General features: G+C 52.2%; 1 protein-coding gene across 11 annotated transcripts in view; it reads right to left on the reverse strand.

The window, feature by feature from the left end:
* NFASC (neurofascin) overlaps positions 1-25,339 on the reverse strand; it is a 53,303-nt gene extending 27,964 nt beyond the window's left edge. For 4 of the 11 annotated variants that reach the window (XM_086476750.1, XM_086476749.1, XM_086476748.1 and 1 more), the window contains exons 1-19: positions 25,246-25,339; positions 22,269-22,286; positions 21,256-21,361; positions 20,872-21,068; positions 20,385-20,507; positions 20,003-20,173; positions 11,883-11,994; positions 11,061-11,245; positions 10,533-10,664; positions 10,088-10,231; positions 9,586-9,697; positions 9,322-9,488; positions 8,604-8,751; positions 7,844-7,968; positions 6,892-6,927; positions 5,904-6,005; positions 5,593-5,790; positions 4,519-4,589; positions 3,679-3,901 (exon numbers count right to left, since the gene is read on the reverse strand). In XM_086476750.1, the coding sequence (XP_086332876.1) occupies positions 3,679-3,901; positions 4,519-4,589; positions 5,593-5,790; positions 5,904-6,005; positions 6,892-6,927; positions 7,844-7,968; positions 8,604-8,751; positions 9,322-9,488; positions 9,586-9,697; positions 10,088-10,231; positions 10,533-10,664; positions 11,061-11,245; positions 11,883-11,994; positions 20,003-20,173; positions 20,385-20,507; positions 20,872-21,068; positions 21,256-21,361; positions 22,269-22,286; positions 25,246-25,339 (2,464 nt within the window). Of the gene's footprint in view, positions 1-157; positions 363-1,593; positions 1,710-3,678; positions 3,902-4,518; positions 4,590-5,592; positions 5,791-5,903; positions 6,006-6,891; positions 6,928-7,843; positions 7,969-8,603; positions 8,752-9,321; positions 9,489-9,585; positions 9,698-10,087; positions 10,232-10,532; positions 10,665-11,060; positions 11,246-11,882; positions 11,995-17,030; positions 17,082-20,002; positions 20,174-20,384; positions 20,508-20,871; positions 21,069-21,255; positions 21,362-22,268; positions 22,287-25,245 lie in introns of all 11 variants that reach the window. The other 7 variants (XM_086476747.1, XM_086476745.1, XM_086476743.1 and 4 more) reach the window with 6 other exon arrangements.
* Positions 25,340-25,855: the final 516 nt, after the last annotated feature.

Consider the following 25,855-nt stretch of genomic DNA (forward strand, 5'->3'; position numbering starts at 1 on the left):
CAGCTAAAAATTGTCCCTAGCCCATCTCCCCAGCAGCGCCGTGGCTCTGCCGCAGAGCGGTGCGGCTCCCGGGCCGCTCCGCAGCGCTGAACCACCCAAACCTCTGCCAGCAGGCGCCCGAGGGACCGACCCCCCCCCCGCCGCCCCGGGAACGTACCTCCTTCTGGGGTGGGGAACTCCTTCACTTCACTGCGTGGCCCATCTCCTCTCCCGTTGGTTACAACCATCTCAAGCTTGTAGTTGCTGTAAGGAAACAGCCGGGACACTATGCCCCGGTTTCGGTCTCCAGGAAAACTCACATACTGCCGTTTTTTGGAGACCCACAGGTTCTTCAGCAAACTACTGTCTCTCCAGAAATAGGCCTTCAAGAAACATGCAGGGCAAGTGAAGCTTTTCCCATTTAAGTGCAATTGGTTTTTCATTAACAAAGCATAGCAAAACCTTGCCTTTCCCAAGAGCAGCTCTCAGCTGCAGAAGCCTTTTAGAGCCGCGAATGAAGCGCCACATCCCCCCAGCGAGGCAGGTCAGTGGTGTTACCCGAGGAAGAGGCTGAGCACGGGGTTAAAAGTGCTTACCAAGGGTCACAGAGCAAAACCACTAAGCTCAGGCTATGAAGAACTGTTTCTGGCTCCCGAGCACTAGGCATCGAGAGGCTCTCCCTTTCTACCCGGATTAGTACCGTAGCGGCGTACAAGGAAAGGTGGGACGCGTCCAGGCACAAAGGAAAGTCTGAACTTGGAAAGTCTCCCATTTGAAGCCCCAGCTGTAAATCTTATTTCATGCAGAAATAAGATTCATTCAGAAAACAGACCAGAATGACAAGAGCAGAGGCAGAAAAAAATGAAAGCAGCACCCGGGGAGCTTGCTTTATGCTCAGTGGATTATTGGATTTGAAATGTTATAACTGTTTGCAGGACACACGTCTTAAAGTCGAATAGAAGGGGCTCTGTCCAGACTTTTGCTTGTTTTGAACAGGGTCTGTCCTCTGTACGTAAACACTGGTATTTTACCTTAGCAGTAAATGAACAAACAGGATCCAAGCTGTCTTTAGCTGCCAGTTAGTAGGAACCGCTGGGTTTAGGCTTTGCAGGGGTTGGTGTTCATTAGAAGACGATGTCGGTACTTTGGGGATGACACAAAAACTGGTCTGTTTGTACTTCTCTGAGGTCATTCACCCCAGAGCCAGCCAGCCAGCCTGTGGTTCTGGGCAGCTCTAGAGCCGGGAGACACCTTGCTGCATGGGTAAGACCACCCCGAGTCCCTCTCTGCGTGCAGAAGGGCAACCCCGCTTGCTTTGTCTGAGCACCCCAGATCCAGCCCAGCACCGAGCCCTGGGGGAGCAATGGGTGGTGACCCCAGCCCTGTCCAGGCACCACAAAGAACAAACCAAGACCCTTCATTTCTGGTGCTGCTCCAGAGCAGAGCTCAGCCCCTGTGCTCGGCACCCAGCCATGGCAAAAGGGTCATGGTGATAGCTGGAGGAGAGTTTTCTGTCATCCCCATCGCAGGCAGCTCCATCGCTGGGGCCACCTCGGCTTGTGAGAAGGTTAGCTGAATTAATAGTCAGTGCCGGAGAGCTTTGGTTTTGCTCACTCTGTACTCCTTGAGCTGTCCCTGGATGGTGTCCAGGTGCACTCGGGTCCAGGTCAGAGCAATGGCAGTGCTGTTTAAAACTCTGATCCTAACATCCGTAGGCGCAGCCTTGGGATCTGAGCGTTTGGGGATAAAGCAGAGTGTACGTTAGGTACCCGGTGGTACCGTGGAGGTCAGACAGACAGAGGGACATCCTTCGGTCCCCCCCTTGCCATGGCTCTCCCGTCGCAGCAGTGCTGGACTGCTGTGGCCCCACATGCTGGCTCTGCTATCAGCTGGTTTCCCGGCCAGCCCCATCTACTGGCAGCATTTTCATGGGGATAAATCATCTCCTTTTCTCCCTCTTTAAGTTCAGTTTCTGAGGATTTCCAAACTGGATAAAATAAAGCAGCCGTGACAGGCCAATTCTCAGCCTCCTGGCCGCCCTCGTTTGGGCTGAGCAGACCCTACAGCCACGCAAATACACGGAACAGCATCACTTACCTCCATCCCCCTCACTTTCTCCTTGACAGGAGCACACTTTAAAAGCTGACTGTTGTTTTTTTTTAGCACTGCTTCCACATGAAGGGTGGGAACCCCCCCATATTTCACTCAGCCAGCCATCATGAGAATATTTGCGAGCCAGTTAACGTGCTGCTGCGAGGATCACGGCAGCAAGGAAGGGGTCTGGCTCACCTCCCTCCCCGAGTGAAGGGTACTGGCAAATCCAGCCCCCTCCTGCTGCAACTGCCTGGGCACCGTTAGACCCGAGAGTTACAAAACTACCTGTTATTTCCACATCCGTTAATCTGAGTTTGGCCAGAACCTGCTGTTGATCCAGTTGGGTTTTTACCTCCTCTTACACATCACCTGCTTGTATGTAGAAATCTGCAGTTATTGGTGAAGCAATTCAGACATGACAGGGCAGGGACTAGTTTTTTTGTTTGGTGTTTGGTTGTTTTTAACTTGTCCCACCCCTCGGGAGACAGGCAGGAACACATTTGTGTCTAGGGTGTGATAGGGAAGCTTCGGTCGTCCTGGTTTACCTCCGTATAAAGTCCATTCAGATCCTCCCAAAACTCAAAACTATTGCACAAGTTTTCAACTGAAACTAGAAAAAACCCAACCCTGGTAGTGCATGGACAGGTAAAGCAGAGACAATGGTGCAGTCGGGTGCTCGTGGAGCTTTTCCAGTAACAGCCTCTCAGCTCAGTCCAGATTTGTTACCAGTGCTCAGCTTTTACCCTGATTCCCACCGTTTCTGCCCTTATCCCTTCCTGTTGCCCTGTCTCCTCTGGGAGAAGATGCCCAGTTGGAGGATGTATCTCAGCACCAAGATTGCAGATTTTCTTGAAATGGCTGTGCCCTGTTTGTGCCCCCTTGACTTCAAGCCTACAGTCACGGATGTCAGCTGGCTTATCTACCTTACTTCTGGGTAATCCTGAAGTCCCACTGACGCTGCAATGCAAGGAACTAATACATATTTCTTTAAAAACGAAGCAGTTGGCAGCAAACCACGTTATCCTAACAGGCTAAGGATAACCATAGTGCAGAGTCTTGGATGCTACAGGCACAGAAAGAAGGTGAAAAGAGAGTGAAACAAGCTGGCTGCTGTTCTGCATGACCAGGTGGAGAGTTTTAAAGAAAGATAAGCTGAGCCAGTGGCATGTTGCAAACAGGACCCCAAGCTGGGGCCTTACCAGGGAGGCACAAGAATCCAGTCCAGGATGAAGCAAGGCCCTTTTTTTGGCCATTCGTAGCACCTCCCATCTGAGTGCTCTACAGAAGTCAGGGGCAAAAAAATTTAACGTGGTTTATTGGAATAGAGCCAGAGCTCATCTGAGGTGAAATCTTACTGTCTTCTGCACTCAAAGCGTTATCTGGTGTGACAGAGAGCAAGGGAGAGGCTCAGTGACTTGGGCCAAGCAGGCAGAGCCCGGAACAGAATCTAACGGCCAAGCCTCTTTTTTCCAATGCCTGGAACTGGATTTTTGTGCCAAAACAATCAGTGCTATGAACACGTCCTGAGCACGAGTGCCAACCGACTGACCTTGGGTGGGATCCTGCCCTGAAACATTTACAACCTCTGTCTGAGCAAGTACTCACAATCTTCCCCTGAGTAGCCGATGAAGGTGTCAGGCTCCGGTGCTCTACCAAAGTCGTTCTCTGCTTGCACTTTGATCTCGTAGGGTACGTAGATGGGTGTGTTCCAGACGACGTGCCTCGGCATCTTCACTGTCTCATTGTACCAGCTCCCTCGGGGGTCCCTGCGCCTCCATCTCACGATGTACCTGAGGTTCGGCCCATAAGCTTGAGTTGCGTTCAGAGGCTTGATGGACCGAAACAGAAAAAGAAAGTGAGAAGGAGAAAGAGCAACTGTGTTTCTCTGCCATGGAGCTCCAAAAAGTTCTGTTCAGCAGCTGGTTCTTATTTCACGCTCCATCAGCGAATCTCAAAGGAAGTCAATATTTGTGTTCCCAGAGAGACACATACCTCGTCCTTGCCCTCTAGACCCAAGGCAGGACCAGGAGCCATACCCTTATATTCCCTCTGCAATTTCTATCCTCCTTACAGATGCTGGCTTATTGGTGGATGACACCTGCTGGCCCATGAAGAAAAGCAAGAGCTGGTCTGTAAGCCTTATGTACTGCTGAAGGAATCGGACTCTCTGAGCATCCTCCGCAACCTTAGCTGTGATCCAGCATCTTTTCTTCGGCTTACATTGCTGCAAATTATTGTTTTGATCACAAACCTTCTTCTAACACTAGCAATGGCCTCTCTTGTAGATGCAGCTTCTGCTTTTTATCTCCTTTATCGTCATTAAGGTTACGGTATTCTGTGTGGTAAATCACACATTGCTAAAGACTCTGAGTTCTGGAGATCCCGGCGCCTGTGACCGTCATGGCAAGGTGCTGGGTCGCTGTGAAGCATCAAAGAACAACTCACCGTCCAGGTTATCTCCATGTTGTTTTTTTGGGTCCCTGCACCTTGAACTCCTGTTGGGTTAATCTCAGGACCTGAAATTCATATTGAAAAAAAAAATGCAGTTTATAATGTTGAAAAATTACCATTTGAGTGGTTAAAAACCCTTTACTGTGCAAGCCAAAAGTACTTCCAAGACAGAAGTTAATGGCCTGATTTTTCCAGAAGTTCCCATTCAGGTTAATGGAACATGAGACTCTCAGCACTCTTGAAAACCAGGCCATTTATTTAGGAGCCACTTTTTTTTTTTTTTTTTTTTTTTTTTTTTTCTGCAAATGTCCTAAATCTTTGAAAGACAGCCATTGTGAAGCAACCCCAGGAGCCGAGTCTGACACTTTTGAAATCTGAAACAAGAAGAGTAATGTCGAAAGCCAACACTAGATGCCAGTAGATATTGCAGAAGCATCTCTGCGATGGTTAAATTAAGAAATGCAGCAAAACTACTAAGCTTCTTGTGAATCCCTCGTATGATTTTTCCCATCTATTCTACAACGTACAAAGCACTGGGCACAAAAAATGAAGACCCAAGTCTCGGTCGTGGACTGGAGCACACTTTACTCCTGAATCGATCTGGGCTCCTGGCCAGCTCTAGCTGCAGACAATGAATTAGCAATTTTGGAACAAAATGCCTTTTGCTTGTGGCCAGTTTACACTTGAGTCTAGTTTTCCAAGAGACTTCTGAGCTTCCTGTGGTCAGAAAGGATGAAAGACTTTCTTTAGAAAGCCTCTCTGTAAGGTGAACCCAGGCTTTTCTTCAATGGATTCTGCTGAAGTGACCTTTGCACAAACCTTTCCGTTTGGATTTCGCTGCTCTGCAGAATATCAAGCAGTCGTGGGCTTGAGGATGTGATATATAAAATTACACCCCAGCCCAGGACTGCGTGGACCAGCTCATTCCCTCGCCTGTGTAAACCTGTTCCTGTTACAGGAGCTGTGATCGTGCACCACAAGGGAAGGGTCTACATGGAGAGTGGTGGCCAGATGCTCAGACCAACGCCAAGACACCCCGGCAAAAGGGACCGGGCGGACGGTACTCACGTGCCCCGTTGGTCTGGTATCGTTCGGAGGGCGTGCTGGGCAGGCTGCTGCCCACGTCGTTCACTGCAATCACCCGAAACTGGTAGTTGACGTACGGAGAGAGGCGCAGGACGGCCGAGTTGACACTCCCGGGGTACCTGGAGTGGTTATGCCACATGCCAGGTTGGAACCGGTCCTCCTCAAACTGGACGATGTAGTCTGGGAGAGAGGTTGGAGAGGTGAGGTTAAGGGCTCCTCTCACAAGGAAAGTTTTCCCTCCACCCAGCAGAAGAAAGCAGGTGGGATACGGGGCAGAGGGTCCGGCGGCTGACCTGTGATGGGGCTGTTGTTGTCATCACCAGGAATCCACGTCAGTCGCACGCTCCTCTCGGCCAGGTCTGTCAGCTCCAAGTCACGGGGCCGGTCGGGTCGTTCTGTTGGCCGAGTAACGAGACAAATTAGGCTGGGATTGCCCCAGGAGCAGGGAGTCCCAGTTCCCATCGCTTCTCCCGGGAGGGGAAGCCCTGGCCATCTTAGCCCAGACCCGTGGGAGGACACATGCTCTGTGGCACGATTCACGTCCTGCAGCTCTTGGTGGACCAGAGCAATTTTTTAAATACAATTGTGCCTTGCCTTGAAACCCTACCTGCCCCCTGTACGACTGATGTTATCTGGTGGTGGAAGCACGATCTAGTGGCTCAAAATGGTCTTAAAACAAACTACAGGCAGCTGTCCAAAAAATAGATGCAAACAATAGAACAGGAAGGACATAAAGCCTCAATGAAAATACATACTTGTTAGAAATGGTCTGGGCACAATTCTGCTTTCTTTATGTGGTCACAACCCCCATGGTCGCACAGAACCAGGTCATGCCATAACAGTAATCACTTCTTTCCAGGTAAAGGTCAAGGGATTCAGCGTGGGGTTCTTTTCTCCCATCAGGGCTCACCATTTCCAGGTCTGAGTAAAGTGATTCTTGCACTCAGGAATTGGCACTGTGGCACACGAAATGATGTGGCACACGAAATGATGTGGCACACGAAATGATGTGGCACACGAAATGATGTGGCACACGAAATGATGTGGCACACGAAATGATGTGGCACACGAAATGATGTGGCACACGAAATGATGTGGCACAGGACCTTTCTGCCCACAGCCATCTGGATGGGTTTTCAAGGACAACTTGGACAGCACTTGGAAGCATCAGCTCCCAGCTTTTTCAGCTGCTACACCTGGATTTTCCGTTGGCGTTATTAGCAAGGCAAAACAAAATCAATTTACAAAATAAAATAAACCCAATGAATTAGTGATGATTACCTTTCGGTAACTCTCTCACACGGTTAGCAGGGGTGGCTGCAAGGTAAGACATTGGTTGTTAACGGTGTTAGTTTAGTCATTAAGTGTGGGTGGCCAGAGGAGCACCTGGCAAATATAAAGTTACACAGAGTTACAGGTTTCAGAAGGATCCAATCCTGCCCGGGGGCTGCAGTCCTTCCCCCAGAGACCTCCAGGCGCGCTCTGCACACCTTTATTCATACTTCTAGTACACAGCAAAGGGGGAGCATCAGCCTGCTAGAGAGTTAATTAGCTATTAGGGGAAAAGGAAGGGAAATAAATCAAGCCTGGTCAAATTATTAGGGATATGGGAGTCACATTGCACCCTGACTTTTGTAGGGCACTGCGGGTCTGTGCCAGCAGCGCCGGCAGGTCGGGGCAGCCCCGTGAATGCAGCACGTCAGCAAGAGCTGAGGTGGCCAAGCGCAGGGATTGATAAATGGGCGTTCTGCAGGTAGGTCTTGCAGTGTGCGCAAAGGGGTGTGGGGAATGGGCTTAGAGTGTGACTCCCTGTCTTGAAAAGGGGACCTGCAAGGCCAGGGGTGGCTCGGGGTTCTAGCGTTGCTCAGCACCGTGACACTCACTTAAATTCACTCGCAAATTTAGGACTGTTCTCACTGAGCTTCAACGTCCACACTTGGATATTTTTAGCTGCATGTAATGACTACTCCTTTTTTTTTTTTTTTGTCTCAAATTCAAGTTTTCTTCGATTCAAATTCAATGCCATTGTCCGAGTCTGAGATTAGGCAGCACGTCCTCGGTGAGTCCTGCAGCAACGGAACAATTGCTCTGCCAGCATCTCCCTGAGCATCTCTGCTTCAGAGGACAATTCTGTGATCACAGATCACCCTCTCAGTCTGACCTTGAAGTCAGCCTGTTGTATTAAAAATAAAGCACTTGGCTCTGCGTCAGGACGTTGGGAGGACAGCTTTACCTAGCACGGTGAGGTACGCTTTCGCCGAGTCCTTGTCCAGCTCCGTGCTCGCTACGCAGGTGTAATCCCCTTGGTCCTTTTCAGCCACCCCATATATTGTCAGGCCATCATCTTCTTTCTTCATCCTTAAACGGATGAAAGCGATAATCACACAACTGGGCCTAAGCACATTAGGCAGCAGGACTGAGGTCTAACTGTTCTCTGATAAGACACATGTAAAAGCCCGAACAGAACAGGAGTACGTCTCTGGTCGGAAGATTTTATCAGCTAAGGATGTGTTGAGCTATTCTTGGAAACCTCATTTCCTAAGGAATCAGTGAATGTGCTCTGGTGTGTATCTGGAATAATCACGCTTTCAGGAGAACAGTCTGACCGCTGACTGCCTCGTGTCCTCTGATCAGATCTCGCTCCACGAGAAGGGAGTCAGCTATGGAAAGGAAATTACAACGGTACCTCTCACAGCAGATAAACATTAATTTTTAAGTAGCTTGTTATTAACCTGCCTGTTTTATCAATATGTCCTAAAATATCTGTAAATAAAACCTATAGTCAAAGTCTTGATTTACTGATAAGTCACTTTTAATTGCTAGGCAGTGTCTGTTGGAAGGAGCTAGTACTACTGAAAGTATTGAGAACAGCAAATCTTGCCTAGATGGGAGCTCAATGTTTATCCATATTATCCCTGGTGATTCCTGAAACGTTCTGTAAAAAAATCCAACAATCCTGGGAAAGGAGACCCGTGAAAGTGTTAAACACAGACCTGTTCCCCATGTACAGGGGCGCATCGTCTTTCAGCCAGGTGACCGTGAGTTTCAGCGTAGGGTCGTGCTTTATACGGCAGTGGAGGCGAGGCATGGAGCCCCTCTTCACCACTTGATCTTCTGGTCCTCTCACGATCCTGGTTGGGTCTGCACAAAGCCAGAAAGCAAGTTCTAGGCACCAAGCTGCTGGGTCTTAGCTCAGGAGCTCAATGAAGAGCGGTGTTACTTGGAAAGGACCAGCATGCACATCAAGCGTTTGTCCAGTTTGCTGTAGTGAACTGCCTCTGATTGCAAATAAATTAATTTAACAAGCCATCAATTCATGCTGACGCTTTTAAAAATACCCAGTTTTCTGAGTCAGCATCAGTTCTGCTGAACAGGGAAAGCCCCAGTGGAAACTTGATTCAGGAAGGGTTTTATTGCCATCGGTTAACCCTGAGGAACGTTTTGTATTTCTTTTTGCATTGCTTAGGGCATCTCACAGCTCAACATCCACACCAAGCCCTCCTACAGCTTTGATGTATTGACAGTCTTGGGGTTTTTTTTTTCCAATATTAAAAGGGAATCTCCATTTTTCTGGATTCCAGCTCCAAATTACGTCGGGCCTCTCCTGCTGGAGCGCACAATTAACCCTCCCTTAACCCAAACTATTATTTCTGCTGCAAGTGTCACAAGATCCAAGAGACCATTTTAACCCAGAGCCCTTTGTGCCCTTACCTTTGACTTCCAGGCGAACCTGGGCCTCCGCTTTACCCAGGATGTTGGTGGCGACGCAAGTGTAGATGCCCTGGTCCTCCTTCCGAGCCATGTTCATCTCCAAGCTCCCGTTCTCATGTGCCTTGTAGTTCCCTCCATCCAGCGTGTTCCCCTGGCCATTCTTAAACCTCACAACACCACAAAGTGCTATTGTAAGGGCAGAAAGAGCAGGAAACCTCCCTTTCCACTCCTCTGGACTGGCAGGGGATGTGCTGCAGCTCTTACCATCTCAGGGTGGGGATCGGCGAGCCGAAGAAGGGGCAGTCGAGTCGGGTCCGGTTGTTTTGAATCACCTTGATGAGCTGATTGCGAGGGGCCAGTATCCGTGGAGGCACATCTGCAAACAGCAAAAATCACAGCCGTTGAGAAAGAAAAGAAACCAGGTTCCAGACTGCTGCTTCCAGTCTTTTCATCCACCCGCCCTTCTCTTTTGTTCACTCTTCCTTGCTGGCACGTTCAAGACTCGGTAGAGCTTCTCCACTCCCTCTCGTCTCCCCTTCCCGTTCTCGCCTCGCTACATGAACCAGCTTCCATCTTAGCGCCAGCAGGACTCGCTCAGCCTTGCCTGGCTTTGCAGGACCACGGCAAGGCACTTCTGCCCCAAAGCCCGGTTGCAAAGGTCACGTACCTTTGTGCGGTCGCTTCAGAGGGGAACAGCAAAGGGGAAGGCAGAGACCTCTTTCAGGCAAAACCGAGCGTAGGGTGTTCTCCTTCCCTAGGTACTCACCCAGGACACTGACAAAGGCGTTGGCGAGGAGGTAGCCGTGCTCGTTGGACGCGTTGCACTGGTACACAGCGCTGCTGCCGATCTGGGTATCTCGAAATACGATTGTGTCTCCAGACACCTCTCGGCTCGGGTTGGGGGGAGAAGCTTCAAAACAGAGCGCGCTCTTTAAATTCAGTTTTAAAGTAAAATTCAGCAGACAAGAGCATTACACATCTTTCCTTCTCAGCCCAGATAAAACCAGATGATGGTACACCAGCCTACAAAGACACGGTTCCACTGGCCTTGCCTCAGACAAGCAGGTGGTTTAGGTGCTGCGACGCCAGAGCCCACGCACACCGCTCGGCAGGGTGCCTGGCACCCCGACAGCAGCTCTGGCTCTCACGGTCAGCCACGAGATCCTTGGCTAGGGCTTTGGTAAAGGAGGGGCAGATTCTTCCTTGCTCACCTTCTATAGGCTCGCCGTTCACCAGCCACTGTATCGCAGGCTTGGGGTTCCCGTTGGCTCGACACACCAGCCTGCCATCCTCGCCAGGGGCCAGAATGAGGTTTTGGGGTTCGTCCAACCAGTATGGAGCAGCTTTAAAATACACCAACGTGTTATAAAAGCAGCAGCAGTACTACCTCACCCAAAAATCCCCTCTCCGCTGCTCCCTGCTGGCTTGACAATGAAAACACTGGCCTCTCGAGTGGGCTTCCCTGGGTGCAGCGAGGGTGGAGAGTCCTCTTTCCCCCCCGCACTCTTGGGACACGCACAACCATGTACATCAGTGAAGCTCTGCTGAGTTACGCCAGCTGAGATCCCTTCTCACGCTGCTTTTGGGTCAGTTTGGGCAAGAAGCAAATATGGCTGGATACAGCACAGAGCCGGCCCCCGCTGCCCCTTTCGGCAGAGCAGAGCATCCCCTCCTGTGCACGTCCCCTCACAGCCGCTGGCTGCGAAGATAAAAAAGATGGCAAGGTAAAGCCGACGCACCCTTCACCCTCACTGAGATCGTGTGGCGGATGCTGCCCATCTTGTTCGACGCCAAGCAGAAATACTCCCCGGAGTCTTCCTCAGAGACGTTGGAGATACGAAGAGCCTTGTTGAAGTTTTCCAGCTTGGTTTTGCCTGCTGGGAGCTCTCCTCCTTTCTTGTACCACATGATGTCTGGTGCTGGTCTAAGGAGAGGGGAGGAGATAAATGCTTTTGCGAGCCAAGAAAATGACTCAAGCACTCGCAACACCCAGGGAGAAGCACTGATCCAACCGCTGGGCCACCCTCATCCTGCCACAGCCCCTGAACCAGGACCCTGAGCATCACCAGCTGATCAGGAGCCGGGTCCGTCTCACGCCTCGCGTTTGGGGCTGCAGAGCGCTGGGCTGGCAGCGTGGGCAGGCAGCACCAGGCAGCACGCCCCGGGAGGGCTGCCAAAGGCTGACCCCGAGCCCAGGATGCATCTTGCAGGCACGTGGCCCACCAGTGTCCTCACCCAGAGTTGATACACGTGGCGAGGCGCGCCCAGGAGGTTTGCAAATAGCTCTAAGGACAAACCAGTGGGGAATTATCCCCGGACAGCAAGTATCGGCAGACACCTGCTTCTCTGAACAGTGCTGCAAAACTCAGCTCTCCTGTTGGCTCCGTGCTCTTGGGCTTTAAGTAGGTTATGAGAGTATTGTTAATAGCAGTTAAAAGGAAGGGAACGAGCCCTCTGCCTAGCCAGAGGTATTGCCACTGGTGATTCAGCATCTTGGCCCCAAGCCGTCCCACCGGGGATCACCCTCTCCCCACCTCCACCGGCCGGGAAGCGGTACGTACACTCCTGAAGCAATGCACTCCAGCAAGAGGTCCACCCCTCTGAGCACCATCTGACTGCTTGAGGTCCCGTAGGGATACATGAAGCTGGGAGTTGTTTCCGTAATCCCTCGGGCTGAAATCAGCAGGAGAGAAAAAAAAAAAAAAACAAACACAAAAAAAAAAAAAAAAAAAAAGAAAACCAAAGTGCTTTTAAACTCTCCTTTGCCACAGCAATGGGGAGGGCACGTAGAGGGCCAGAAATACATGGTGTTTGTGGGGGGGGAAGGTGGCAAGTTCCTGGCCAAGCCTGGGCTACTGAACTCGCCCAGAAACGTACCTGGAAAGTAGAGATGGGCTCAAGGTAGTTTTTAAAGTTTAAAGAAAAAAAAAAAAAAAGAGGGGGGCAGAGAGAGGATGCTTGTCAGGCAGGGAGGTAACGAAGCAGCAGAGGATGGGCAGAGGGAGCTGAGCCGCAGAGGTGGTGCGTCAGGAAAGTCCCCGCACCACCAGGTCCTGCCGGGGCAGCACCTTTCCTGCCCACCCCTGCCTCTAGCACAAAGAAATGGGCTGAAATCAAATGAGACTTGGAAATACTGATGGGCAGAACATGTGATGGAGGACGAAAGGCACAAATGGGCACAGGAAGGGTTTACTCGGACATCTGAGCCGCTTTGCCACCGAGATCTCCGAAATACGGAGGATCCCGGCGCTGGCTGGGGCTCTAGCAGCACCAAGAAGGTTTGCCACCCTTACTGGGAGCTGCGGGGTCTGGAAGGACAGTGCCCTTTGGGAAGGAAGAACTTAGCGACAAAAATGACAGATTTCAGGACTGGACAGGAAAGTTTAACAGGAAAAAACCAGGGGAAGACACAAGACAACCATCTACAGATACACACAGTGAGGGTCTCTCTGTAGGGGGGAAAAATTAATTATTAATGGAATAAATTCCATTAATAAGTGGAATTATTAAACTAGATGTGGATCAGTGAGGCTGAAACAGGATGAGATGGGCTTGAAAGCAGCGGTAGCAGAGACAGAGGTTATGAGATTAGGAAAGGGGACAGAACAGCCAGGGTTGGCACAGGGTCACTACAAATATCGAAGCGACCCGTGGGGAGAGGCCCCCCCAGTGCAGGAGCAGGATCTTGGGGTGCAGCCCAAGATCCAAAAGCTTTGTTCAGTCAGCGAACAGGAGGCAGCCAGGCATGCCCAGCGCCACGGGGCTTTTAGGGGTACCCACGTCTACTTGGGAAGCCCCCACCTGAGCTGTGGTAGGGGAAAAGGGCTGGGAAGGAGAAGGGGAGAGAGGGCAGGGGCTGTTCACGGGGTTCCCATCAGCCTGCCCTAGGGGAAGGCTGGGACCAGGCTCACAAGGGAAAAAAACGAAAAGACCAACCCCAGTTAAACCGTGCCTTTGAAACGACTCCACGTCTGCCGGAGCGCAGCCACACGCACGCATCCCGCCGCTCCCACGGGTTACCGCTCCGCTCGTGCTCCTCAGCGGGGTTAGTCAATTATTTGATTAATGGATTATTACCAGGGCAGGCAAATCTTGTCCTTATCCTGAAGGGCCAGCTCTCTGGGCAGGCACAGGCTGCCGTTTGCCTGCCTGCTGCTGGGTCTTGTTCCCAGTGAAAACCAGCCAGCCCGTGCCGGGGCTCTGCCGGGGGGTGACAGAGCCAGCGGCTGGGTTTAAAGCTGGTGTTTCTCATCAGCTCCCACATCTCCAGCCAGACTCGTGAACTTCTCTCTTCTCACGTGATTAGCAGAGTGGGGTATTATTTGATAAGCCAATATTGGCTTTTATTAGCCAACAGTCTGCAGCCCGTTTGAACAGGCTGTTTCACACCCACAGTGAAGCTATTTGCTCAGGAGCCCGGGGCATAACTAGAAGAGAGGAGCAGCAGTGCAAGCCAAATTTTACGAGCCATATATTAATGATGAAAATTAAAAATAAGGGAGATAAATTAGTATCCTACCCACTTGTTTAATAAGCCTAACAACAACACTGCATAGCTGATCAGCTTTTTGCCTTAGCACAGCACTACTAATAAATATTTTGCTATTTATACTAGGGAGTGGCCAGAAATTCTCTCAGGCAGAGGTACTGCTCCAGCCCTGAACTCGCGGCGGCTACACCTGGAAGCTGTCAGACAAATAGCGACGTCTCACTCGTCTGGATGGAACAGAACTGGAAAAATACATCCCATGGCTATTTATTTCTGCTCAAAAATAGACTCGGCTTCCAATATATTGCTGCTGTTTTCCCCGCCTCTGTGAAACTGGACCCGTTCAGCTGTGAACAGGGTACCCCAGAAACGGCCATTTCTCACCCCAGAGCAGCCAAGTGCCCCCTCCCCACAGTCCTGACCTGACGGTGTTTAAAAATGGTACGTCAGCCCGCATTTCTACCAAAAGGCGATAATAGGAATCTGCACATCCAGACACATCCCATCTGTTTGCCTCCTGCACAGCGAGCCAGCTTTGAAACACCCCGCAGGTTTGCCAAAAGAAAAAAAAAAAAAAAAAAAAGAACAAAACAGACTTTCGTTTCCATTTTAAAAAAAGGCGAGAAACTTTTGCTAATAAAATATTCTATGACTCCTTTTAGATCATTTTTCCTTCATAATTGCAGACAGTTTGCCCAGGCAATTAAGCTTTGCAGCAAGGAGACCACTGCACCCGCTCCGAGCCGTGGGGAGAAGGTTGCACCTCCCACAACTAGCCTGGCCCTCGAGTGCAGTTTGGGACAAGTGTCCCACCAACCTCTCGTGCCCCACGTCCGCGCCAGCAGGTCCCTTGTCCCCGAGATGAGCCCAGGCACATCCATCGCAGCCGGGCAGGGAAGGGGACTTGCAGCCCCCTCGCTTTGCCGTGCGCCCCCAGCCTGCCCCATCGAGCCTCCCTGCAAGCTCCGCAGAGCCCTTTGCCAGCCGGCTCTGGAGCTGAGCCCGTACCACAGGGGCCGGCACCCCAAGGAAGAGGGTCTGAGAGCCCCAAGTCTCCCAAACACCTAAAATATTTGGGAGGCTGATGGCCCTCTTCCCCGCTCCCCACCCCTAAGACTTCTTTGCTTTGCTGCAGCTGGTTCCAGTGGCCAGTACAGCCAGACTGGTCATTCCAGGCAGAAACGCGGGGACAGCAAAAAGAAAAAGGGGCTGAGGGTAAGAAATTTTCCACCAGTTCATGAACGATTAAGAAATTGCTGGGTTGGAGCTCAGATTTGCACCGAGGTGTGAGTGGGTGATTTGAGTCCACTGGACCCATAAAGCGTTCCGGGGGATGTGAAGTGCCAATAGCCCATAGAGCGCAAAGCTCAGGCAGTTCACCCTGTGCACCTTTGAGGAGGAATCTGGAGAAATCTCTGAGGCTGTGCAGGTAAGATCTCATTTTCCTAACCGAGTGACTGTTAAGCATCCCTTTTCCCTGAACAAAGACGTGCAGTGGGAGATCCAGAAGCCCACAACCACCGCGGTGACTTTCCCTCCGGAACCTGCAAGGGCTGCAAACACAGAAACAGCGCCCAGCCAGCGTGAGGGCCTTCTGTTGGAAATGCAAACGTCGTTCACGCTGCTGAGGTGCACGATATGTTTACAGGAGAGCTCGCCACTGGATTTCTCTTTGGTCCCTGGCCCTGTGAGAGAGGCACCTCCTCCCGCTCGCCTCTCGATGAGGCGTGATGCAGTTTATGCGGTTCCCAGCGAAGCTGACTTTGCTGGCAATCCCTTTTCGTGGCCATTTCTACAAATATTTTCAGACTACGCCCAGCCCATTTGTGGCCACCAAGGCTGGTTCCTCTGCTGAGCCTTCCCCAGCTCTCCAGCATCCTCAGCAACTTCCCAACTCCTGGCTGCTGGTGAGATGCCAACGCCCCGGTTCCCTCGGCGGGGAAGGGATGCCCGAGCTGCCCGCTGGCACGAGAGGGCTTTTCCCGGGGACACCGAACCCAGTGCCCTCGCCTGGCACATCCTCCTCTTCTCACGCTCCAGCTCTCCGCTCTGAGCTGGCAAAAGCACCCCTTGTCCCCAAAAGTCCCCGTGGAAGAAGAACACGTGCCCGGGATCATGCGGAGCACAAAGAAACCTGTGGCTCTGGGTGGAAGAGGAGGAGACAACGGCTGAGCGGGGTTTCACTGTGGGGCAGGGCTGGGGACCAGCACAGAGCGTGGCTGGGGTTGTTCCCATCCTGCCCCCGCACAGCCCTGGTCCCCGTAAGCAGCAAGAGGGGCAGAAAGCAAATCCTGCCCCTGACAGCACCCGGCCTTGGGGCAATCGGACTCCACGGTGGTCTTTGAAGAGGCGCTCGCATCCCTGGTAGCGCCTGCGCTCTCGGCATCGCCCGCAAACAGCCCCAGCTCCCCGCTCCCCTGCACGCCCCTGCTGCTGCCCGGCTTCGCCCGCCTTAGCCCGTCACGTCCATGACGCTTCCAATCCATTCTCAGGGCAGCGATTGTGCCCCGGGGAGCCGCGTGGTTTTGTGTCTGGAGCATAATTTATGAGTTTGGGATGGGCTTCTCCCGGCAAACGCAGGCTCCGGAGGTAATCTCCCTGCCCAGACAAAGGGCAAGAGCCTCGCGAAAGCATCCGACACGTGGACAACCTCACCACAAAGAAACAAAGCACCCAGCTTTTGAGAAAACCAAATACTCCTTTTTTTTTCTTTTCCCCCCTCCCAGCCTCTGTCTATGTTTAGCTGCAAACACAATAGATGCTCTTTCTGAAGACAGAGAGAAGAGGGATGGTGGGTCTTATCTTTAAATTATGAGCCTTCGCTGAGGACAAGCCACCTCGTCAGCGAGGAAGCAAGCTGGGCTCGCTCAGCCACGCAGGCTCCTTCACGTGGGCCAGATCCTATTAACCCAAACGCCTCTCAAGCTGGGCTCTGCGTATCCAGTTAATTAGCTTAAAACTCAATAAATTTTAAATTCTGAAAACCTCGAGAGGATTTTGCCGCCGTTTGGCTCGTTTTGTCCCACCCGGTTTTGCAAAGTGGAGGCCGTAACCCACGAAGGGGGACAACGGGCACGACACAAGGGGTGCTTGGGCACGGACGAAGGGCAGACGGTGCCGCGAGCGCGGCGGCTCGCTGCCCGGTTAGCGCGGGAGATAAGTCGGGTTAGGCAGAAGGGGGTTAAATCGTGAAGGTCCCCAGAAGCCAGCGTTGACTCACCACTGTACATGTCAGTGTGATTTCGTAAAGACGTTTCGTTATGGGGTTTCTCTGCAATAAACAAAAGACCGTGAGAGTACCGGGTGCCACAAAGCGGGCGGGGGGACAGGCGGTGCGGGGAGGGGACGGGGGACAGAAAACAAAATAACTTCCCGAAACACAAGAGCAATGCGGACAGGAGACAGCGGGGATACAAAAGCACTCTGAGCACAGCTGCCTTCCAGGACAAACAACATAACACAGCAATAAAGGAGAGGAGACGAGGGCTGTTTTCCTCCTAGGAGACGAAAGGACAAATAAACGTATGAAAGTTGTATCATAAACATTTTCTTGGAGCGTTTTTCTTTCCGTTGTATCTTTGACAAAAACTTCCTTTCAGTTTGAAGAATAAAAATGTTTTTTTTTTCTCTCAGTTTCTCAACTATGAGGGAAACATTCTGGCTACTTTTTCTCAGCGTAAAGCACAGGCTGGACTCAACTAGGCAGCAGCGTAACGATGCAGAAAGGCATGGCGAAGATGAACAAATAAAAATAATGACTGGGCTCTAAAAGCATAATCTACTGTAAAATCCCTTTGAATTACAAGGTATTTAAAGTGGATTGCGTTACATGCAAAATACCAGCTCTCCAATAACACGCTGCTCTCATTTATTGACAACCACCCCCAGCCATCACTTGTACTTGAAGAAAAACCTATTTGCCACCCGTCCTCTGCGAGGAGCAGGGGGGACGCACCATCCTGGCCAGTGGCTGCTGCAGGATCTGCCCTCCTCAGCCCACAGCCCTGCCTGAAATACTGGTTTGGTGCCTGAGAACGCCCTGGTTTCCACCAGGAGGTGGCACAGCCATATTATGGTATCATCTGCCCAGACAGGAGGTGTGAGAGGCTATGGTGGCTACCATATAGTTGTTGCCCTGACCCCTTAAGCCATCACACGTTGTGTCTCTGTGGAAGAGGGTTAAGAGAGCCCAGCAGATTGCCCAAGAGCTCCCTGAACCTGGATACACCAGAGAAACTCTCTGCAGGGAAAGGCAGGGGCTGTATCGCTCGCCCAGGCCTTTGCATTTTTCTCTTCTTGCATCCAAGGGCACGGCAATCCCATGCAATCATTTTTTTAGCAGCTGGTGAACTTCTTTTTTTAAGGACAGCCGATGCTCGTGGCTAAATGCCGAGATGATTGAACAGCTTGAGTCAAATACAAGCTTGTCTCCTTTGAACATCGTACGTATAAAGAATTTTTTGTCTCGTAACAGTTGAGAAATTAGAGCCTCAGTTCTTTAAATTATAAGGACCTCAGGGGGGCTTGTGGGGTGGCGTTTGCATCTGATAATACAGCAGATGTTTCCAAAGGAAAACTTAAAGAGAGGGTCCAGTATAACTGGATGCCAATTCTGCATAGCCTGGGAGCAAACCACTGCGGTGGCATCTGAGCCCAGCAGGAGGGGGAGCTTGTATCTGTCTGCACAGAAATCTTCCAGGATTTCTTCCACTTTTTTCCTAAAGCTTGGCAAATATGTCAGACTGGAGCCTTTGGAGGCTTCAATGATCACAGATCTTTGCCAGAATTTCTCCAGCTCACACTAATTTAGGGCTCAGTCCTTCCCTAATAGGTAAACATTAGCATTGTTTGCCCAGCTCTGTAAACAGACAAATAATATTCGGAATTAATTACCTACACACAGTCCTCACCATTAGCAAAGAGCCTGTTCATAGTAGTTATATTGCTGATTCTCTACTCACGCTTTGCACAGAGGAGACGCTGTTACAATAAAAGCCCAAAACACTCCAGGCCTCCTCTGCCTCTCACATGGCTTTCAGGTCGCTTTAATAGCATTACTTCTAATTTAAGCTGCTGCAAGATCAAATTAAGCTCCTAACGCTGCGATTCAGGAGCTCCTCGTGCCTGCTTTGCACAAGAGCCCGCTGCCCGAGACACAGCCTTGCATCTGCCAGCACACGCTACCCCTTCCTCCCAGTCAGACCTTACTGGGAATGGGAAATGGCTCCTGTCTCATGACTGGGGCTTGCAGATGCCATTTCTGTGTCAACTGCTGATTGTGCTCTTGCGCATACACCCCCCCCCCCCCCGCAAAAGAGAGCTTTTGCTCTGCAGGACCTGCATCAACTCGAAAGCTTCATGTCCTGCAGCTCTCTGCTCAGCTGCTCTCTGCCAGCGTTCCCCACCAGCCAGCTGCCACCAAATGCGTCAGCATCGGGAACTCGCCTGCCTCCGAGCTGTCTCGTTTCTAGAGGAGAGATTGCTGGTGGCTGGACCTGCCCGTGGAAAGGCTCTTCACATGCCCGGAGAGAGCCACGCACGTGCTCCTCCTGTCCCCCAAGACACGATGCTCTTTGCCATGGTGAGATCGCCGGCATCCTGAGCGTGTCCCACATGTACATGCTCAGACCCCAAAGCCTCAAGCCCTCCTGTCAGCACAGCCCAGAGCAAAGGAGCTAAACAGCAGCTTCTGGTCAGCAGGTAAATCCTGAGCTGTGCAAGGCTGACACACACTCGGTCCCCCCACGCAGCACCAGCATGGCTGGGGGTTCCCCATAAACCCAAGGCTATTTCCAGCTTGTCAAACTAGGGAAACACCACTTGATACTAGACATTTCCCTGAAGACAGGGGGAATGCCCCATCTGCGTTGAAATGCTTTCCAGTTTATCCCACACACGCAGACGTAGCAATACGTGCACCAAGCTACCTCTGCAGCCCTCAACCCCTCAAGCTGCAAAGCTCTGAGATGCTGGAGTGAAACCAGCCACCCCTCCCTGCCAGGTCAGCCGCCTGAAGACTGCCATTCCTCGTCCAAACTGGTTTTTGGACTATCCTAAACAAAACAAACGGAGCCACTTTTCTCCCTGGTAGGTCTCAGTGCTGTCAAGGATGGAAACAAGGTGTCTGGAAGGAAAACCCTGCCCGAGAGAGGCCAGGGAAGACCCATCCTGAGCGATCACCGCGACACTTACTGGTTTTCACCTTGAGGGTGTAGGGGTTTTTCTGCTGGATGGTGTGGGTGAAGTGGAAGCGCGCGTTGCAGCTGTAGTCGGTCTGGGCGTCCCGCAGCATGACGTTGGAGAAGTACAGGTCACCGTTCTGGCCTTGGGAGACACGCTTGTCCTGGTGGATGGGGTCCATGGCTGCAGGGGAGGACAGAGCAAGTCAGGTACACCCGCGGGGGGCTGCATGGAGGAGAAACCCCGGCCCCAAGCCGCCTATGGGTGCCTCCAAGCTCCGAACTAGCAGTCACGACCCTCAACGTAGTTATTTTAGACCAACCCTGCAGGCGGTGGAAAGGCTGCCCCACAGGGTTCGAGGGGGGGAAGGAGGGGGGGGGTCCCCCCGACTCACAGCTGCTCATCCAGAAGATGACGGGAGGGGGCAGGCCAGGCGGCGGGTTGCACTGCAGGCTGAGCGGGGCGCCTTCGTCCACCTCTATCACATCCACCTTCTCCTTGGGCCACAGGGGAGACTCTGCCACATGAAGTAAAGGCACCGCGTGAGGAAGGGAGGGGAGCAGCTTTACAGATCTCTTCCCGCCGGAGCTGACCTGGTTTCAATAGAGCGGCCTCGATGCAAACTCCATTTCTACATGCGCAAGACTCCCTTAAATCTATACCAAGTATTTCCCTGTTCGCTACAGCCATAACCCCCACGCCTTCATCTCGGTCCTGTGGCTGGATATGTCCCGACACAGGTAACACATGAAGCACGCTGAGACGTTGGAGCACTGGATATTTTCCATGCCTCTTCTGCAAAATCTCATACGAGGCCAACAATCCCTGCTCTCCCCGGGGCTGCTGGCTGCTTGCTCTGCGCTGCTGCTGCTGATACTCACTAGAAACCTGGAGGTGGATTTTGCTGGAGAGAGCAGTGCCGTAGTCGTTCCGGGCGAAGCACTGGTACTCGCCCTCGTAGTCCTCCGGCCGTCCCCCGCTGTGGAAGTCAACGATAAGCGTCCCCGACCGCCGCCGCTTGGACACCTTGGGGTCCTTCGCCACGTTGAAGAACTTCCCGTTCCGCGTCCAGGAAAACCTGCAAGCGTGGGAGGGAGGATGGGTTTGTAACCACAGACCGTAGTTACCCAGTGAGATCCTTACCGGTGCCGTGCAAGCCCACAGCTGGATTAGCTGGTGGTGTAAAGGGCACAGCTCGACCAGAGGGGAGCCAGCTCTAATGAACAGCAGAAGTCCAGCGTAACACGGGCTGTAAATGCACTTACGTGGGAAAGGGGTTCCCTTTGGCTTCACATTCAATGAAGATGTTATCCCTTGGGTCGACGATGTAGTCCTTCACAGACTGCTTGGTGATTGTAGGGGGCTGAGGCACTGCAAAACAAACAAAAGGCCATGAGGAGGGTTGGGCAAAGAGGGTGAATCCCCTCTCTGCCATCCTGCAGCAGATCCCGATGGGATTTCAGCTCCTTCCCCAGGCTGGACATGCAATTTGTGGTTTAAAGCCCTTCGACACCTGAGGAAATTACCATGAGCATTTGTCAGGGTGTGCTACTACTCATCACCCCTCGGACCGTTGGCACTGTTCAGGCTCCCTTTTGGTACCGGGAAGCCCGTTTCTCACTCGGTGTCGTGGTCTCATTAAGAAATTCCATGGTTACATCTTCCTGCTACCTCAGGAGTCGGACTGAAAGGCACCCTGGCTGTGCCCCTCAAAGAGAGGGGCTGCAGCTGGGACAGGGAGCCAGAGAGCCGCTGCAAGACGTTTACAGGTACTCCCTGTGCAAGGAAGAGGCTCAAAACCTCCCAGGTCTACCCCAAAGGAGCGCAGAACTGGTGTTCGGAAGGACAGAGCTAGCGAGGCTGCAAATGTGTCAGTGCATGGAGCTGAGCTTGGCACATGCCCTCACCAAGGCAGAGGAGCCTGAGCTCCTCCGAGATGTGGCTTTAGCAACAACAAGCCTCTGCAGAAACAATATTTGCAATGCAAAGACGCTGTCTGGTTGCTCGACCTGCTCCAGGGAAAGCAGCAGAGCCTAAGCCCTCCTCCCAAGCTGCTCCAGCACCTCCCGTGCCTCTCCCAGCCGTGCCTGGCTGTGAAAGAAGAGGCTCATCCTGACTCTGGCCAGCCCTGCCACCGGAGCGGGCGATGCACCCACCTCCGCCGCGTGCCAAGCCACAGCCGCCACCAGCTCCCTGCTTGGTAGGGACCCCTCGTGCCCCGTTTCGGCCATGCAGGGGAGACGGACACATAGACACCGAGGGCGAGGGGAACACTTACATTCGCTCTGAATATTTGCTGCAATTCCCAGTGTGCAAGCATAATGAAAAAAAGAAAAAAGGTTATCTGAAGAACAAACCTACACACATCACGTACACAAACATAAACACACATCGTTATTGTAGGGCTTGCAAATACTACACACGGATCATTTCACAATTCAGGCGTGTTCTAATCTATCTCCTCACTGTCCATGGGAGAGAAGCTGCTGCTGAGCCCTCCTCTTAGCTGTCAGCTGCCTCTGCAGCAGGGGTTTTCAGGCCAAAAGAGAGCACAGGGTGCCAGGAGGGGCTTTGGTATGCTCACACCGCTTTTGCCTGCAGGCGCTGGTGGCCCCGAAGTCCAGCAGGTTGCCTGCAGGAGTTAGCAATGTTCCCCCCTTCCCCACGGCCAGGCTTATCCTGAGCACCCCCTAGTTTCATCCCCCTGAGCCAGAGGCTAATACAAGCCTGATAAACCCTTAGCTGGCTTTTTAGGTGATGCTCAAACCCAAAGAAGATGCCTGTAATATAGAGATCTATATCCTGTCCCCAGGATATGGGCAGGCAGGATTTTATCCAAAGATGAAAACTGGTTAGGGTTGGGGCAGGGAAAAAGCACGTCAGCAGGCTTAAAAGAAAGAGCAAATAGCGCAGCTCCCCCCAACACAGGGTGAGCGGGGGCTGTTCCCTCTGCTGTGAGGCTTTGCCCACACATCTGCCCTCTCCCGAGCTGCTTCTGCCCTTAAAACATACAGTTTGGGGAGCAAAATGCCTCCCTGGGGAGATCTCCAACTCCCGAGGCGTGTCAGCAAGGGCAGCTGGGTGCCCACCAGCACCTCGACCCCTCTCCTGCCGGTGGGGACCAGGCAGAACCCACACACCAGCACCTGGGCGAGGGAGCTGGTCTCCGTGGGGCAGGGAGGACTTTCACAGCTAGCGAGAGGTGGAGCACAGGGCTTGTGCAGCCCCAGAGCCTGTGATTTGCACGTTTCTCACCCCAAGCCGGAGCAGCTGGGGCTCTTCGCACACCACCCGCTCAAACCTGCCGGCGTTGGGGCGCAGGAGGTGCTTTCATTAGCTCAGGCGAGCGGTGGGCGAGGGAGCCCTGATCACCGGGTGGCTGAAACAGGAGCTGAAACCAAACCCCTGGTGGCTCTGAAGGCTGGGAGGGAAGCGAAACAAAGCTGATGCTCCCCGTGTGTCCCAAAGGGCTAAGGGAGGTGGGGAAGGGGTGGCTGGTGGCGACAGGTGTCGGCAGGACCCCTAACCCTCGCTGGGGGGGCTGGAGGTGCTCCTCCCCCACCTGCTCTTGGCACTGCTGTGCAAAGCCGCCTCCGTGCACGTTATTTGCAAATACCTGCCATGCAAGGGACTCATTCAAGAAAGGATGACGAAAGGACACTCTTAGTTACGGTCCCAGTTTCCCCACCAGCACTGGAGGGGACGATGCTCTCCTGTGTCTCAGTGCTGTGCGGCAGGGAGGAGGAGGAGGCAGTCGCGGCTAGAGAAACGGTGAGCTGCTGAGGAGCAGGGAGCTGCTGCAGGCTCCGCCAGCTGTCAGCATTTCTCTTACTTTTCGAAGGTCACATTACATTTAAATAGCAAAATTACTCCTTTCCTGAGGCGAAGCACAAGAGGCGGCAGAAGGCAGCCGTTTGCAGACCCGTGCAGTTTTCTCCAGCCGCACTGGCCCCGGCTTCCACGCTGCCTGCCTGCATTTCTGCACTATTACAGATGCTAACAAAGCCAGGCCTGCAGGAACCACCGAGCTGTGCGCCTCGAATAAAATTCCCATTGCTAGGAACAAGAGTGCCCCGTGCACGTTACAGTGCTGACTCCAGGGGAACCGATATCTTCGTCCACAATCATCTGGAACGGAGCAGAGCAAGGGCTCGAGTCTGGGACCCCCTCCCTGTGCTTTCAAGTAACACAAGTGTCTGTTCCCCTCCACAAATCAGAGCTTTCCCCACCCATTCTCTTCAGTCGTTTCCATGCTTCAGCCAAAAGCCACTGCCCCAAATTTTTCCGTCCTGTTTCGCTGCCCAGAGCCAGGGATCAGCTGAGGCACCACCGGCACACCCAGGACTCCACAAAGCAACAACCCACAGGGTAGAAATTTCTCCTCTCAAGAGCAACCCTGGCACTTCAGCCTGAATTTAGACCCCAGCAAAAAGCTGTGCTTTTTCTACTAACGCACTGCTCGCTGGAGGATTTCTGTGTGTTGCGCTGTCGGAAGAGATTCCCTGCAGCGACAGGCTGATTATTATTAACAGCCGCTACAGGAGGAAGCTGGGACACAAAGAAATTATGAAACTGGTTTCCAGAACAGTGGCTGAGCATCTCTCAGTACAAACCCCCATCTCAAGTGCATTCAAACAAGTCATGCATTTCCCATGTGCTGGCCTGAAGATGCCCATTCAGCAGAAACATCAGCCCGTGTCTCCCTTCCTCCTCGCTCCATATCCCCCAGTTCTGAATAAAACATAACTCCTGTCTCATGATTAACCAAAAACTCCCGACAGAGTGAGAGAAAAATTGCATTGCTCTGCAGGACCTGCCTGGGTCCCCACTGGCCTCGAGGACCCAGGTGTCAGCTCATGGCAGCATCTGCCAGATAAGACTGTCAATGAGCTCATGTCCTCCACAAAAGAGCATCCCAAAGCCTGCCTGTTCTCCGTAGGGACACCACAAGTCCTGGGTTGCTCCACTTAAATCAACAGGCTGAAGACTTACCAGCTTGGCTGAGATGCTCTGTTCCATTTTGACATGTGGTTTTGAGTCCACTGCTCAGTTTTTGAGATAGATTGACTAAATCAGAGAGGGATTTAGGTGACTTTCTGCAGGGCGTGTGGTTTAAAGAGAAAAATAGCCCCAAACAAACAACAGAGAAGAAAACTTCAGGCTGGACCAGAAAAGCCTCCTGAGCTGTGCACACCTTCCCGCCACCCCCTCGACCATTTCAGCACGAGTTTTTACAGGGGTAAACCACAACTTACAATCCAGAGGGACTTCGATGGCGCTGATGAGGTGATGAAGGCAGAGGATGAATGCTATTCCTGCGCAGGTGAGGTGGTGTCTTTGCATGACCATCTTGGACGCCTATGGCAGCGTTAGGACCTCAGTTGCGTCCCCCCGAGGCGAGCAGACCTGCGGCGTGCGCAGACGGATCCTCAGCTGCAAAACAAACAGAAACCTAGCGGTCACTGAGCCCTTTATAGCTCTGTTTCTGTTGTCTTCCTTTTGGCAACTGTGCAGAGAGAGTGTTTCCAAGCCAAAAATATTTGTGTGGAGGGATGGGAGTGTGAATAGTGTCAGAAATAGTTTCCAGGCTCTGGTGACTCGGGTACAAGTCCACGGTCACTGTCCTCCCAACACCTGGGTGGTTGTGCTGGCAGAAAAACAGCCTTATGGGGTTATTTGTGCTCAAACCCTGGAGAGACCTCTTGGATGGAAGGAGAAGGACCATGCTCTCCCCTGGGACTGATGGAAAGTTACTCAGAGCCATTGAATACAAAAGCAGTGAACAGTCCCCGTGGGATAAAATAAAAAGAATGATTTGCTGTTTAAAAATAATAATAATAATTTTATTTTATGCACAAGAAACGG

The sequence above is a fragment of the Leptosomus discolor genome, chromosome 21 (assembly GCF_034619465.1).
Source record: "Leptosomus discolor isolate bLepDis1 chromosome 21, bLepDis1.hap2, whole genome shotgun sequence".
Classification (NCBI taxonomy): domain Eukaryota; kingdom Metazoa; phylum Chordata; class Aves; order Leptosomiformes; family Leptosomidae; genus Leptosomus; species Leptosomus discolor.